This window comes from Dendrobates tinctorius, unplaced genomic scaffold, assembly GCF_039654945.1.
Source record: "Dendrobates tinctorius isolate UK_male_01 unplaced genomic scaffold, ASM3965494v1 ptg000044l, whole genome shotgun sequence".
NCBI lineage: Eukaryota > Metazoa > Chordata > Amphibia > Anura > Dendrobatidae > Dendrobates > Dendrobates tinctorius.
Genome location: NW_027361712.1, coordinates 13,634,562 through 13,648,478, shown reverse-complemented (window position 1 = coordinate 13,648,478; position 13,917 = coordinate 13,634,562). Strand labels below are relative to the sequence as shown.

Sequence of the window (13,917 nt, the reverse complement as noted above, 5' to 3'; positions counted from 1 at the left end):
TATTGTTGTTAGGTTAAAGTAAAAGAGATAAACCTGTCCACTGTAAGGTTTATGGAAGAGCTGGGAGAGGACCGCTTTGGGAAGGTATACAAGGGTCATCTCTTTGGCACTGCTCCTGGAGAACAGACACAGACTGTTGCTATAAAGACATTAAAAGATAAGGTTGAAGTGGCCCTTCGAGAGGAATTTAAACATGAAGCTATGATGAGGTCAAGACTGCAACATCCCAATATTGTTTGTCTTCTTGGTACTGTCACCAAGGAGCAGCCCATGAGCATGATTTTTAGTTATTCTCCACTTAGTGACCTCCATGAATTTCTTGTCATGAGATCTCCAAACTCTGATGTAGGAAGCACAGATGATGACAAGACCGTGAAATCAACCTTGGAACCAGCAGATTTTCTACACATTGTAACGCAGATCACCTCAGGAATGGAGTATCTTTCAAGTCATCATGTTGTGCACAAAGACCTGGCTGCCAGAAATATTTTAGTGTTTGATAAGTTGACAGTTAAAATTTGTGATCTTGGTCTTTTCCGAGAAGTGTATTCAGCAGATTACTATAAATTAGTTGGAAATTCACTTCTTCCTATAAGATGGATGTCTCCAGAAGCGGTTGCATATGGCAAGTGTACCATTGATTCTGATATTTGGTCTTATGGAGTCGTGCTGTGGGAAATCTTCAGCTACGGTCTACAGCCATATTGTGGGTGTTCCAATCAAGATGTTATTGAAATGATAAGAAATCGACAGCTGCTACGGTGCCCTGAGGATTGCCCTGCTTGGATTTATTCCCTTATGCTTGAATGTTGGAATGAGTTCCCTGCAAGAAGACCTAGGTTTAAAGACATTCACACTAGACTAAGAACATGGGAAAATATGTCTAACTACAACAGTTCTGCACAAACATCTGGTGCAAGTAATACCACACAGACAAGTTCGCTCAGCACAAGCCCAGTTAGTAATGTCAGCAATGCTAGATATGTTGACCTCAAGCCTAAAGGACGGCCATTTCCTCAGCCACAGTTTTTACCAATGAAGGGACAGATAAGGCCCATGGTGCCACCTCCTCAACTCTACATTCCAGTCAATGGCTATCAGCAGATGGCTGCTTATTTTTATCCAGTTCAAATACCAATGCAAATGGCTCCCCAGCAAATGCCTCCACAGATAATCCCAAAACCTGGATCTCATCATAGTGGGAGTGGTTCAACCAGCACCGGATACGTAACAACTGCGCCATCAAATAATTCCATGGCCGATAGAGTTGCCCTTCTTGCAGATGGCAGTGACGAAGCACATGTAACAGGAGAGGACGTATCACAAAATCCTGTTCAGGAGGAGGAAGAAGGCTCTGTACCAGAGACTGAATTACTGGGTGATAATGACATATCTCCATTAGATGAAACAGATATTCAGTCAGAAGCTTAAATACTGCTTTTATTTCTTCAAGGCTTGAATGGTACAACAGACTGGTTGCGATAAATCACGTGGTGCCTATATTACAAGCTAGAGCCATAAACACTCACATGGTGCCTATATTACAAGCTAGAGCCATAAACACTAGTTTGTTTTGTCTTGGTGTTAACAGCAACAACACACAAGATTTTGGATTGCAACACTATTATAATAGGAAATGTAAAGTACTGTTGCTGTGCAACATGCGGCTGAGTACAAGAGCACAACATGTGTAACCCAGACTGCGACTGTAAGTTTAGTGGAATGTGCCTATGCCAATTTTTAAGGATCAAAGAGAGTATCATTAATGGACTTAACACAATAACCCCTTGACTGTACACAATAAGATATTTCCCAGGATTTTCTTGCACATGTGAGCCACACCAATGATGATTTTCTACAAAGATGTGAAATGCAACCAGTAGAGTGTATCTCATAACTCTACATTTCAGAAATCATATTGCTTTTGGTTAATCTACACCACTTAATAGATCACCCTCTCTATATGTTAGTAGGGAGCCAAAACATTGAAATGGAGTACAATTCACTAACTTGACAAATTTCTCTGGATTTATTGAGACTGAAGATCTGTTAGTATTTTATCATTTTTTCATTTTAGTTTAGTGTTCAACTAGACTTGAACACAGATATGAAACACTGCTGAAGCACATATCAAAATGTATGTACTTTGAAGTCAACTGCAATGAAAGTGTGAACATAGAAGGCGGCAGAATTGTGTAGGGTGCTGTTCTGGTCCTTCCTTTTTGCAAAGTAATTCATGTACAGTCGTTTAAATGTAATTTATGTTCTGTCACCTTTTATATACTTTTATAAAAGAATGGAAGTGTTTTGATCAGAAGTCCATTATAATTTAACTGTTTACAGTGTCATCCTAGAAGTTATTTTTTTTATATAATGTCCACTTTTTTATTCTAAATGTGTAAACAGGTCAATTCATTTCATACCTTTGTTTCTGTAAAGCTCACAAACTGCACGGTCGGTTGTATCACAGTGCATCTTGTCACTTGAGGTCTATAAATTCCGAAACGTGTTTTTAATAAAGGTTTTGCATAAAATGGTGAATACATTTATTTTAGTGTATGTTGCATTCAAGAGCATTCACAAACAAAGCTGAGCTCCTCTCAGCTGATTTATATGCAGGGAAACAAAAGCAAAATGGTGCAAAATTATTAATGAAGCCAAATTACCAAAATGATTTTTAGCCCCAAATATACGTCTTTAGGTAAAATTGAGATTGACAACCCATTTAATATTAAAATCAGCCATAAAGCATATTTATGTACAAAAACATTTTTGCTTACACAGTTCTATACCAAGAGAATAACAACACAATGTAAATATTCAAACATTGTGGCCAGCCAATGGAATGGGCATCCAATTTCCACTTTCTGTAGTTATGACTGCAAACAAGGTGAATCAGCAATAGCGTACTAGAAAATATATTGAAATACAGCAGAGTTAAAGGGGTTGTCCGGTCTTAAACTATAAGTCTGCAGTCACCCTACGTGACTTGTGAGGATTCTCCAGCACCCACAACGACGGTCATGTGAACACAAGAATACGATATGTATACTTCCGGCCCCATTCCAATTTGATGGGTGTGGCTTCACTCAATGCCAGTGTATTGAGCAAGGCTGGAAAAAAATCTCGTCAGAATGTGGCCTGAAGCATGCATGTTGCATACTTGCAGCCACATGACTGCCATTCCCAGCGCCAGTAAATCCTGACAGCGTGCATTGACTGCAGATTTGTAGTTTAAGGTGTAAAACCACTTTAAATGCAATCTGTCACCACATTTGACCTCCATGTTATAGCAAGTCAAATCTCCCAACTGCTACACTCAGAAACCCCTCTAATCTTATTAATATTCCCTGCATGCCTTCTGTCTTTCATTTGTGCCCTTTGGAGTTCTCGATCAGTGTGTAATAAACTCTCCTTCATCCATGACTTCTTCCTTTCAAATTCTCTTAACCTTCTAGCTCTTACTGAAACCTGGATCTAGCAGTCAGACACCACCGCTGCTGCTGCTGCTCTTTCATATGGTGGACTACACTTTTCTCATACCCCAAGATCGGACAACAGAGCAGGTTGAGGCGTTGGTCTGCTCCTATCACCCAAATGTACCTTTCAAATTATCCCTCAAGTATCCTCACTTGTCTTCCCTTCTTTTGAGTTCCATGCTGTCAGACTCTACACCCCCTTCTCCATGCGAGTGTCAGTAGTGTATCGTCCTCCCGGCCCCTCTCATCAGTTCCTGGATCACTTTGCCACCTGGCTTCCACATTTTCTCTCCTGTGACATCCTCCCCCTCAACATAGTAACATAGTTATTAAGGTTAAAGGAAGACTTTTAAGTCCATCTAGTTCAACCCATATCCTATTCTAGCCTGCCCTAACATGTTGATCCAGAGGAAGGCAAAAAAAACCCATGTGGCAAACAGTAAGCTTCACATTGGGGAAAAAAATTCCTTCCCGACTCCACATATGGCAATCAGACTAGCTCCCTGGATCAACGCAATATTAAGGAAACTAGTGTATATACCCTGTAATATTATACTTTTCAAGAAAGGCATCCAGGCCCTTGTTAAATTTTAGTAGGGAATCACTCATTACAACATCATATGGCAGAGAATTCCATAGTCTCACTGCTCTTACAGTAAAGAATCCGCGTCTGTCAGTATGCTTAAACCTTCTTTCCTCCAGACGTAGAGGATGCCCCCTTGTCCCGGTCACAGGTCTAAGAGTAACATGGGTGATTTCAAAATCCCAATTACTTTTCCCCTCTCCCCATCTGCTTCTCACCTTTTATCTCGAACCTCCTCTTTCGCCCTCTCACAGCATACTAACTCCCCCACACATGAAGATGGAAACTCCCTCAACTTGATCTTTCATGACTTTGCTCAGTGGATGATTTCACAAACTCCCCTCTCCCGCTCTCTGACCACAACCTTCTTTCGTTCTCTATCAAGAACTGCCATCTCGCTCAGGTCGCCCAGACTTTCCACACTTATAAAAACATACAGGCCATTAACACCCAGAAACTTATGAAGAACTTGCAGTCATCATTGGCCCCTATCTCCTACATCTCATGTCCTGATTCTGCACTGAAGCATTACAATGAAACATTGCAAAGTGCCCTTGATGAAATTGCACCTCCTATACATAGAACAATACGACACAGATGGCGACAACCGTGGCACACTCTGCAAACATGTTTCCTGCAGCGGTGCTCCAGGTGCGCCGAACGTCTGGGGAGAAAATCTAATCTACCCAAAGATTTCATCCATTATAAGTTTATGCCTAAAACATACAACTCTGCCCTTCACCTCTCCAAACAAATCTATTTCAACACCCTTATCACCTCACTATCCAATAACACTAAACGTCTCTTAGACACTTTTCATTCCCTACTCAACCCAAAAGTGCAGGCCCCAACCACAGATCTCAGCGCTGATGATCTGGCCAATTATTTCAAAGACAAAATTGACCATATCCGACAGGAAATTATCTCCCAATCCCCTCATACCATGCACTGTCCTCCCTCCCCCACTGCATCTAGCTCACTCTCTGTTTTTTAACCAGTCACAGAAGAAGTAATCAGGCTCCTTGCATCTTCTCGCCTTACCACTTGCACCAATGACCCCATTCTGTCACATCCCCTCCTGTCCCTTTCCCCTGCTGTCTCCTCTCACCTAACAAAACTATTCAACTTCTCTCTTCCGGTATCTTTCCCTCCTCATTTAAGCATGCCATCATACATCCACTACTTAAAAAACCATGCCTTGACCAAAACTGTGCCGCTAACTATAGACCTGACTCTAATCTTCCCTTCATTTCTAAACTCCTGGAACGCCTGGTCCACACCCATTTTATCCGCTGTCTCTCAGATAACTCTCTTCTCGACCCTCTTCAATCTGGTGTCCGCTCTTTACACTCTACTGAAACTGCCCTCACTAAAGTCACTAATGATCTACTAACTGCTAAATCTAATGGTCACTACTCCATGCTAATTCTCTTGGATCTCTCCGCAGCATTCGACACTGTGGATTACCAGGTCCTCCTCACTATGCTACATTCCATCGGCCTCAAGGACACCATTCTCTCCTGGTTCTCCTATCTCTTTGACCGTTCCTTCACTGTATCTTTTGCTGGTTCCTCCTCCTCTCATCTTCCTCTTACTGTGGGGTTCCTCAATGATCAGTCCTAGGCCCCTCCTCTTCTCTTTGTATACTGCCCTTATTGGACAAACAATAAGTATATTTGGTTTACAGTACCATCTCTATGCTGAAGACACCCAATTATACACTTCTCCCAATATCACGCCTGCCTTTTTAGAAAACACCAGTGATTGTCTTACCGCTGTCTCTAACATCATGTCCTCCCTCTATCTGAAACTGAACCTGTCAAAAACTGAACTCCTCGTGTTTCCTCCCTCTACTAACCTACCTATGCCCGACATTGCCATCTCCATGTGTGGTTCCACCATTACTCCCCAGCAACATGCCCACTGTCTTGGGGTCATACTTGATTCAGAGCTTTCATTCACCCCCCACATCCCATCACTGGCTTGCTCTTGTTATATGCACCTCAAAAACATTTCTAGAATTCAACCTTTTCTTACTTTGCAACTTTCTTACTTTTCGACTCTGCAAAAACTCTTACTGTTTCTCTTATTCATTCTCGTCTGGACTATTGTAACTCTCTACTAATCAGCCTCCCTCCAATCTGTCTTGAATGCTGCAGCCATCATCATATTCCTCACAAATCGTTATACCGATGCCTCTACCTTGTGCCAGTCATTACACTGGTTACCCATCCACTTCAGAATCCAGTAGAAACTTATCTTCACCCACAAAGCAGTTCATGGCTCAGCACCACCCTACATCTCCTCCCTCGTCTCAGCCTACCACCCTACCCGTGTCCTCTGTTTTGCTAATGACCTGAGGTTAACATCCTCAATAATCAGAACCTCCCACTTCCGTCTCCAAAACTTTTCACGTGCTGCACCAATTTTTTGGAATGCACTACCCAGGTTGATACGATTAATCCCCAATCCCCACAGTTTTAAGCGTTCCCTAAAAACGCATTTGTTCAGACTGCCCTACCGCCTCAACGCATTAACCTAACTATCCCTGCGTGGCCCATTCAAAATTTTTTTACCATAATCAGGTTCCTCGCATCATGTTCTCACATGCTTTATGCATTTAATAGTCCTGTGTGTCTGTACTGTTATATGTTAGGCTGTTAACTGGTTCATGCAGCCTTACTGGAACACCTGATTCGTACACTGTGGCTGGTCCGGACAATGAAAGCAATTGTTAGCATCTACCTTTCATGTCTCCCCTTTTTCCTCATAGATTGTAAGCTTGCGAGCAGGGTCCTCATTCCTCTTGGTATCTGTTTTGATCTGTGTTTATTGTTATGCTGTAATGTCTATTGTCTGGCCAAATCCCATCTATAATGTAAAGTGCTGCGTAATATGTTGGCGCTATAGAAATAAAATTATTATTATCATTATCTAAACTATTAATATGGGCATATAGGTTATAGACTGCATAGGAGAGTGATGCCTGTATACCTCATATCACATGCCTGGTTGTGGATAAATCATCTTTTATCACTTTATATAAGTGACCTCTTCCAGGCTATATGGACTACGCTGCCTGGAATATAATTCTGCCTCCAGAGATTATTGTACATGAAGGGGTAGCTATCAGTGTGATGGCCGCTCTCTGCTGACATATCTGACACATCTGCACATTCCTCTCAGCTTCCATCTCACAGGCATACATACTGTGGTTCCAATATTGTAGCAATACAGAAGAGCTGTGAGAGCTACAGCAAAGGTTTTTGCATGAAGACAAAGTTAATTTCTCCTGTTCTGTGTTAGTTACTTGTCTCATACTGGTAATGCCCCTTCATGTAAAACAAGCTCTGGCTCTGGAGGCAGAGTTATCTTCCAGGCAGCGTCTTCCCCATAACCTGGAAGAATCTAGCTACATATAGGTAATTTACATAAAGGAATAAAAGATGATTTCTCAACAAGATATCTGAAATAAGACACACATCTAGGACCATTCTCAGCAGTCTATAACCTGTATGACCATATTAATAGTTTGGATAGGTCAATTATGGTGACCGACTTCCTTTAAGCACTCTATTTTTATTATGGCATGCCACAATTGTATACACAGAAGAAACCTTCCACTTGTTTCAAAGCTAGGAAGTAGTAAATTGGGGTAAAAGGTGATTTTATTTAATAGGACCAGTTCACATAAAATCAAATGGAACAAACATTTAGTTACAGAGAATTCCAGGCTGAATTAGGTGGGAGTTTTTTCAAATAGGTCACTATTTAGCGATATTTAAAACTTCACATGAAAACTTTCATGCACATTAGATAGGTGAGGTTAACAATATTATTATTTTCGAAAAATATTTTACATTTATACTTTTAAATATATATGACCAGATAACAGCTATAAAATACGTAAATTAGACCCTTCAGACAGATATTATTATTACTACATCTCATGTCTCTGTAAAATAAAATATATCCACCTAAATAATGGGAGAAAAATTTGCACATTCCTTGTATTTTCGTGGCTTTACCATTCAGAGTAAAGGTGTTATTAATCAAGCACTCCCATGTGTGCAAGAATGGATTAAGAGTATCCAGGACCAAGGGCAGCTTAGAGGGCGTGAGCCTTCCAGCACCCGATGTATCACATGACATGATTCCCTTTAGAGTTCATGTGATAGGTCATGTGATTAACACAGGCGCTCTGGTGCACATCTGCAGATGCAAAATGGCAGAGATTCTATATAATACGGGATAGCACTATATATAACAAAAGAAGATGCTATGTAATAAGGGATAGTGCTATATGTAACAACAGGGGATTCTATATAATATGGGATGGATCGCACAATGGTTATCGTTCAATAGCTTGTTTAACCCCTTCACGACTGATGACATATTTACAGTTACGTGTGATGCACAGTGTGTGGCTTGCAGCCTATTGATGACGCCCATACTATTATATCAGGTGGGCTGCCCAGTACTATATAAGTGCACCCCACAAGACAGACACCCCAATTCACCCAACCAGCACTAAAACGCCTGGCCGCATCATGCAGAAGAAAAGAAAAAATATGCAAGATGAAATATGTATAACGCACACAAGGTATTGGTCAGTATTTTGCCAAAATACGCAAGCTCACTGCCCACATCAAAGGTCCTCATACTTGCAGGACCCTACACTAAATTCAAAAATGGCTCACATAGGAAATGAATTCAAGAAAAATGGCAGAAAAAAATAGCCTTACCAGCTCCTGGTCAGATTACCAAGGCACTACCAAGGTTTCAGGACACTCCCATTTAAGCCATTTTTTAATTTAGTGCAGGGACTCGTAAGTATGAGGACCCTTGACATGGGTTGCGAGCCTGCATATTTTGGCCAAAATATCGACCAATAACTTGTGCATTTTATGTTTAATCTGTTTTTATTAAGTAATAACATATAACAAATAACAACAGCATAAGATATATGCAGGTATATACAAAGTACAAACAAGACTTCCTGTTAAGTCACAGGGTACACAATGGTTAATTTGTAAAACTTAAAACACAGATTGAAACATTATCAACTCATATATATAGGTGCTTCTCACAAAATTAGAATATTATCAAAGAGTTAATTTATTTCAGTTCTTCAATGCAAAAAGTGAAACTCATATAGAGTTATTGTAAACAGAGTGATCTATTTCAAGTGTTTTTCTGTTAATGTTGATGATTATGGCTTACAGCCAATGAAAACCCAAAAGTTATTATCTTAGTAAATTAGAATAATTAACAAAATACACCTACAAAGGCTTCCTAAGAGTTTAAAAAGGTCCCTTAGTCTGTTTCAGTAGGTTCCACAATCATGAGGAAGACTGCTGACTTGAGAGATGTCCAGAAGGCAGTGATTGACACACTCTACAAGGAGGGTAAGCCACAGAAGGTCATTTCTAAAGAAGCTGACTGTTCACAGAGTGCTGTATCCAAGCATATTAATGGGAAGTTGAGTGGAAGGAAAAAGTATGGTAGAAAAAGGTGCACAAGCAACCGGGATAACCGCAACCTTGAAAGGATGGTTAAAAAAGGCCATTCAAAATTTGGGGTAGATTCACAAGGAGTGAACTGCTGCTGGAGTCATTGCTTCACGAGCCATCACACACAGACATCTGAGACATGGGCTACAAGTGTCGCATTCCTTGTGTCAAGCCACTCATGACCAATGCCAAGGAGAAAAAAAATTGCACTGTTGCTTAGTGGTCCAAGGTGTTGTTTTCAGATGAAAGTAAATTTTGCATTTCATTTGGATATCAACGTCCCAGAGTCCACTGTACTTTATCAAGACAAAAGTCAGCACAACCATCTACCAGGAAATTTTTGAGCACTTCGTGCTTCCCTCTGCCAACAAGCTTTTTGGAGATGGAAATTTCATTCTCTAGCACAGTGTTTCTCAACTCCAGTCCTCAAGACCCACCAACAGGTCATGTTTTCAGGATTTCCTTAGTATTAGAATTAATGCTTGAGCAGGTGTTGAAATCACCTGTGCAATGCTAAGGATATCCTGAAAACTTGACCTGTTGGTGGGTCTTGAGGACTGGAGTTGAGAAACACTGCTCTAGCAGGACTTGGTACCTGTCCACACTGCCAAAAGTACCAATACTTGGTTTAAAAACAACAGTATCACTGTGCTTTATTGGCCAGCAAACTCGCCTGACCTTAGCCCCATAAAGAATGGGGTATTGTCAAGAGAAAGATGAGAGACACTAGATCCCACAATGTAGACGAGCTGAAGGCTGCTATCAAAGCAACCTGGGCTTCCATAACACCTCAGCAGTGCCACAGGCTGATCGCCTCCATGCCACGCCGCATTGATGCAGTAATTGATGCAAAAGGAGCACCGACCAAGTATATCACTCTGTTTGTAATGACTCTGTATAATATATGAGTTTCACTTTTTGTATTGAAGAACTGAAATAAACTTTTTGATGACATTCTAATTTTGTGAGAAGCACCTGTAGTTAGGAACAAGTCCTACACCAGTAATTGTATATGATTATAATAAAGGAAGAAACTAACCACTATGTAGAAATATAATAAAAAAGGGGGGACAAGATAAGTAAGAAGAAGAAAAGCTAAGGAAAAAGGAGAGAAGGCGGAAAGGGCAAGTTAGTTTATGGGAGGGAGGGTTATAACAACACTACTTATGTAACATTGAAAATTTGGTCAAATATAAGGGATTTCAAGAACATAATCCAATGGCTCCAAACTTGTAAAAATGTTTCATATGAGCTGCTAATCTCAGCCGATAAGTCCTCCATTTTATTGAGACTGGTCATCTCCAAAGATGGAGATTGAGATGACTTCCAGTGCCTCAGAATAACTGAACATGCTGCCAATAGGCAAAATCTTAATTACCCCTTTTTCTGGGATTTGATTGAACCTTGAAGGATGGATAAGGGGGCCACTTGGTATTTGTCTACTCCACTCTTGTTGATAACTTGATAAACAGAAAAAAATTAGTCCCAGAAAAACTTTAAGCTGCTACAACTTCACCAGACATGTAATATGGTGCACCTTTCCTTACCACAACACCAGCATCTATCAGATACTGAGGGGAAAAGTCATGTAAATTTGCTGGGCGTTGTGCATCACACGTATTTGCGTGTCTGGTACCCTATACAAGCCTCATCTGTGTGCATTTTTAATATTAGGCATCCACCCCCTGCTAGTGCATTGGTAATCTGACCTGGAGTTGGTAAGGCTTTTTTTTCTGTGATTTTTCCATAATTCACTTTAGTTGCCACATCGTAAAGGTGTGCTTATTTGGGCACTTTATTTTAATTAATTATGGCTCATAAATTCCACCACTGTTTCTTTTTATACCATTTTTACACCTTTTGTTTTTTTTTGATTTTCGGTTTCCCCTTCTGTAAATGTTAGATGGCAGTAGTCTGCTCATTTCTAGGAAGGCATAGAAGCCATGTGTACCTTTATCAAAATGTACTTTGATAAAAAATATAACTATTATGAAGAGTCAACAGGAAGAAAAATCAAAAGAAGTGTTGCATAACAGAAAATTAGCTATAACTTTTTGAGGTCTGTTACATAGTTACATAGGTTGAAAAAAGACTTAGGTCCATCAAGTTCAACCTTTCTCCACCAACTGTTCATTTTGTCACTAAATTAACTATAACCCTCAATATTATGTGTATTGAGGAAATCATCCAGCCCTTTTTTTAAAAGCTGCTGTAGTGTCTGCCATTACTACCTCTTGTGGTAGGGCATTCCACATTCTGACTGATTTAACCATAAAGAACCCTTTCCTATTTACCCTTTCTTCCACCCATAATGAGTGCTCCCTGGTCCTTAGTATGGTCCCTGGAAGGAATAAGTCAATCACACATATACAGTATTTATACATGTAAATGAGATCTCCTCTGAGGCGTATTCTTTTCTAGGTTGCCCGTCTTTAAGCTGACTCTAAATTTCTTAATGTCCTTTTTAAATGTGGAGCCCAAAACTGGATCCCATATTCTAGATGTGTCCTCACAAGTGATTTTTTAAGGGGTAACAATACATTGGGATCATGAGATTTTATCTCTCTCTTTATACATGCTAAAATCTTGTTTGCTTTTGCGGCTGCTGCTTGATATTGATTACTGCTGCTCAGCTTACTTGTAACCAGAACGCCCAAGTCCTTCTCCTGCTCTGTAGTCCCAAGTATGATCCAGTTAAATGCATATGCAGCAATAGGATAACTCCATCCCAGGTGCATTACTCTACATTTATCTACATTAAACCTCATTTGCCAAGTTTTTGCCCATTCAGACATCTTATCCAGATCATTTTGCAAAATTGTACTGTCAAGGTCAGATTTTAGTACCCTACATACTGTAGTTTGGTGTCGTCAGTAAAGATTGACACTTTACTCTCAATCCCATTCAAAAGTTCATTAGTAAAGAGGTTAAAAAGAGCCGAACCTAGCACAGATCCCTGCGGTACCCACTGCTGACTATATCCCATTTAGAGAACGTACCATTTATGATGACTTTTTGTTTCCTGTCATTTAGCCAATTCGTTACCTATCTGCATATAGTTTCCCCCAGTCCCTGCATCTGGAGCTTCAGTATAAGGCTGTTATGTGGAACAGTATCAAATGACTTTGCAAAGTCCAGATAAATAACATCAGTTGCATTACCAACATCCAGATTTGCACTTACCTCCTCCTAGAAGCCCAACATGTTAGACATGACCTATCTTTCATGAATCCATTCTGGTTGTTAGTTATATTATTTTATGCAATATATTTCTGCAGGTCATCTCTTATAATGCCCTCAAAAATTTTGCACACTACTGATGTCAGGCTTGCCTGGCTCCACCTTCTTAACTTTCTAAAATATCGGGAACACATTAGTCATCCTCCAATCCTGTGGCACCACCCATGTTACAAGAGAGTCTAAGAAGATACAACGGTCTGTCAATTACTGAGCTCAATTCTCTCAGTATCCGTGGATGAATGCCATCTGGGCTGGAGGATTTGTCAATGTTTAATTTGCTCACAGGCATACTTCTAATTGTGTTAAACTAGTTATATCAGGTGGTGAACTTTGATTTTTGCCTTGTTGAATGATCCCTGGAACAGTTAGTTCTTTGGTGAACACGGATGAATAGTGCCTGTTTAATACCTCAGCCTTTTCTTTGTCCTCTATTATTATCTTATCATCTTTTAAGGGGCCCATACCATCGCGTTTTACCTTTTTGGCATTGATGTATTAATTACATTTTATGGAATTTATTTTAATGTCGCTGGCGATTTGCTTCTCTGTAGATAACTTTGCTAGCTTGATTTCTTTGTTTACATTTCTTGCTTAGATCTTTATACTCCTGTATACTATTTCTGTATTCTCGGCCTTCAAGATTTTGATTTCCATTTGTTTTAGCCTTATTGAACTTTGTACTGTCTTTTTTTATCCATAATGGTTTCTTTTTATTCCTGGACATTTTATTACCAGAGGGTATAAGTTTTCTATAGGATTCTATTAGTATATCCTTAAACATGCCCCATTTATGGCCAGTATCCCCAGTTACCATGACATGGTCCCATTCTACATGATTAAGTTCTTCCCTTAATTTGTTGAAAATCAGCTTTCATAAAGTTCCAGATTTTTGCATTTCCCCTTTTGAATGTTTGATTTAAAATTACTTTGAAAGTTACCATATTATAGACACAGAACCAGATCCATCAGATTACCTCCCCTGGTCAGTTCCTCTACCAGCTGAGAGAGGTAATTGTCCTGAACTGTGGATAAGAACTTGAAACTTTTAGCACAAGCAGACGATTCTATGTCCCATTGAATGTCTGGATAGTTAAAATACCCA

General features: G+C 40.0%; 1 protein-coding gene across 1 annotated transcript in view; it reads left to right on the top strand.

The window, feature by feature from the left end:
• Positions 1–2,534, top strand: part of ROR2 (receptor tyrosine kinase like orphan receptor 2) — a 209,653-nt gene extending 207,119 nt beyond the window's left edge. The window contains exon 9 of the mRNA XM_073575342.1: positions 13–2,534. Coding sequence (XP_073431443.1) covers positions 13–1,431 — 1,419 coding nt within the window. The 3' untranslated portion in view covers positions 1,432–2,534. The remainder of the gene's footprint in view (positions 1–12) is intronic.
• The last annotated feature ends 11,383 nt before the right edge of the window (positions 2,535–13,917 follow it).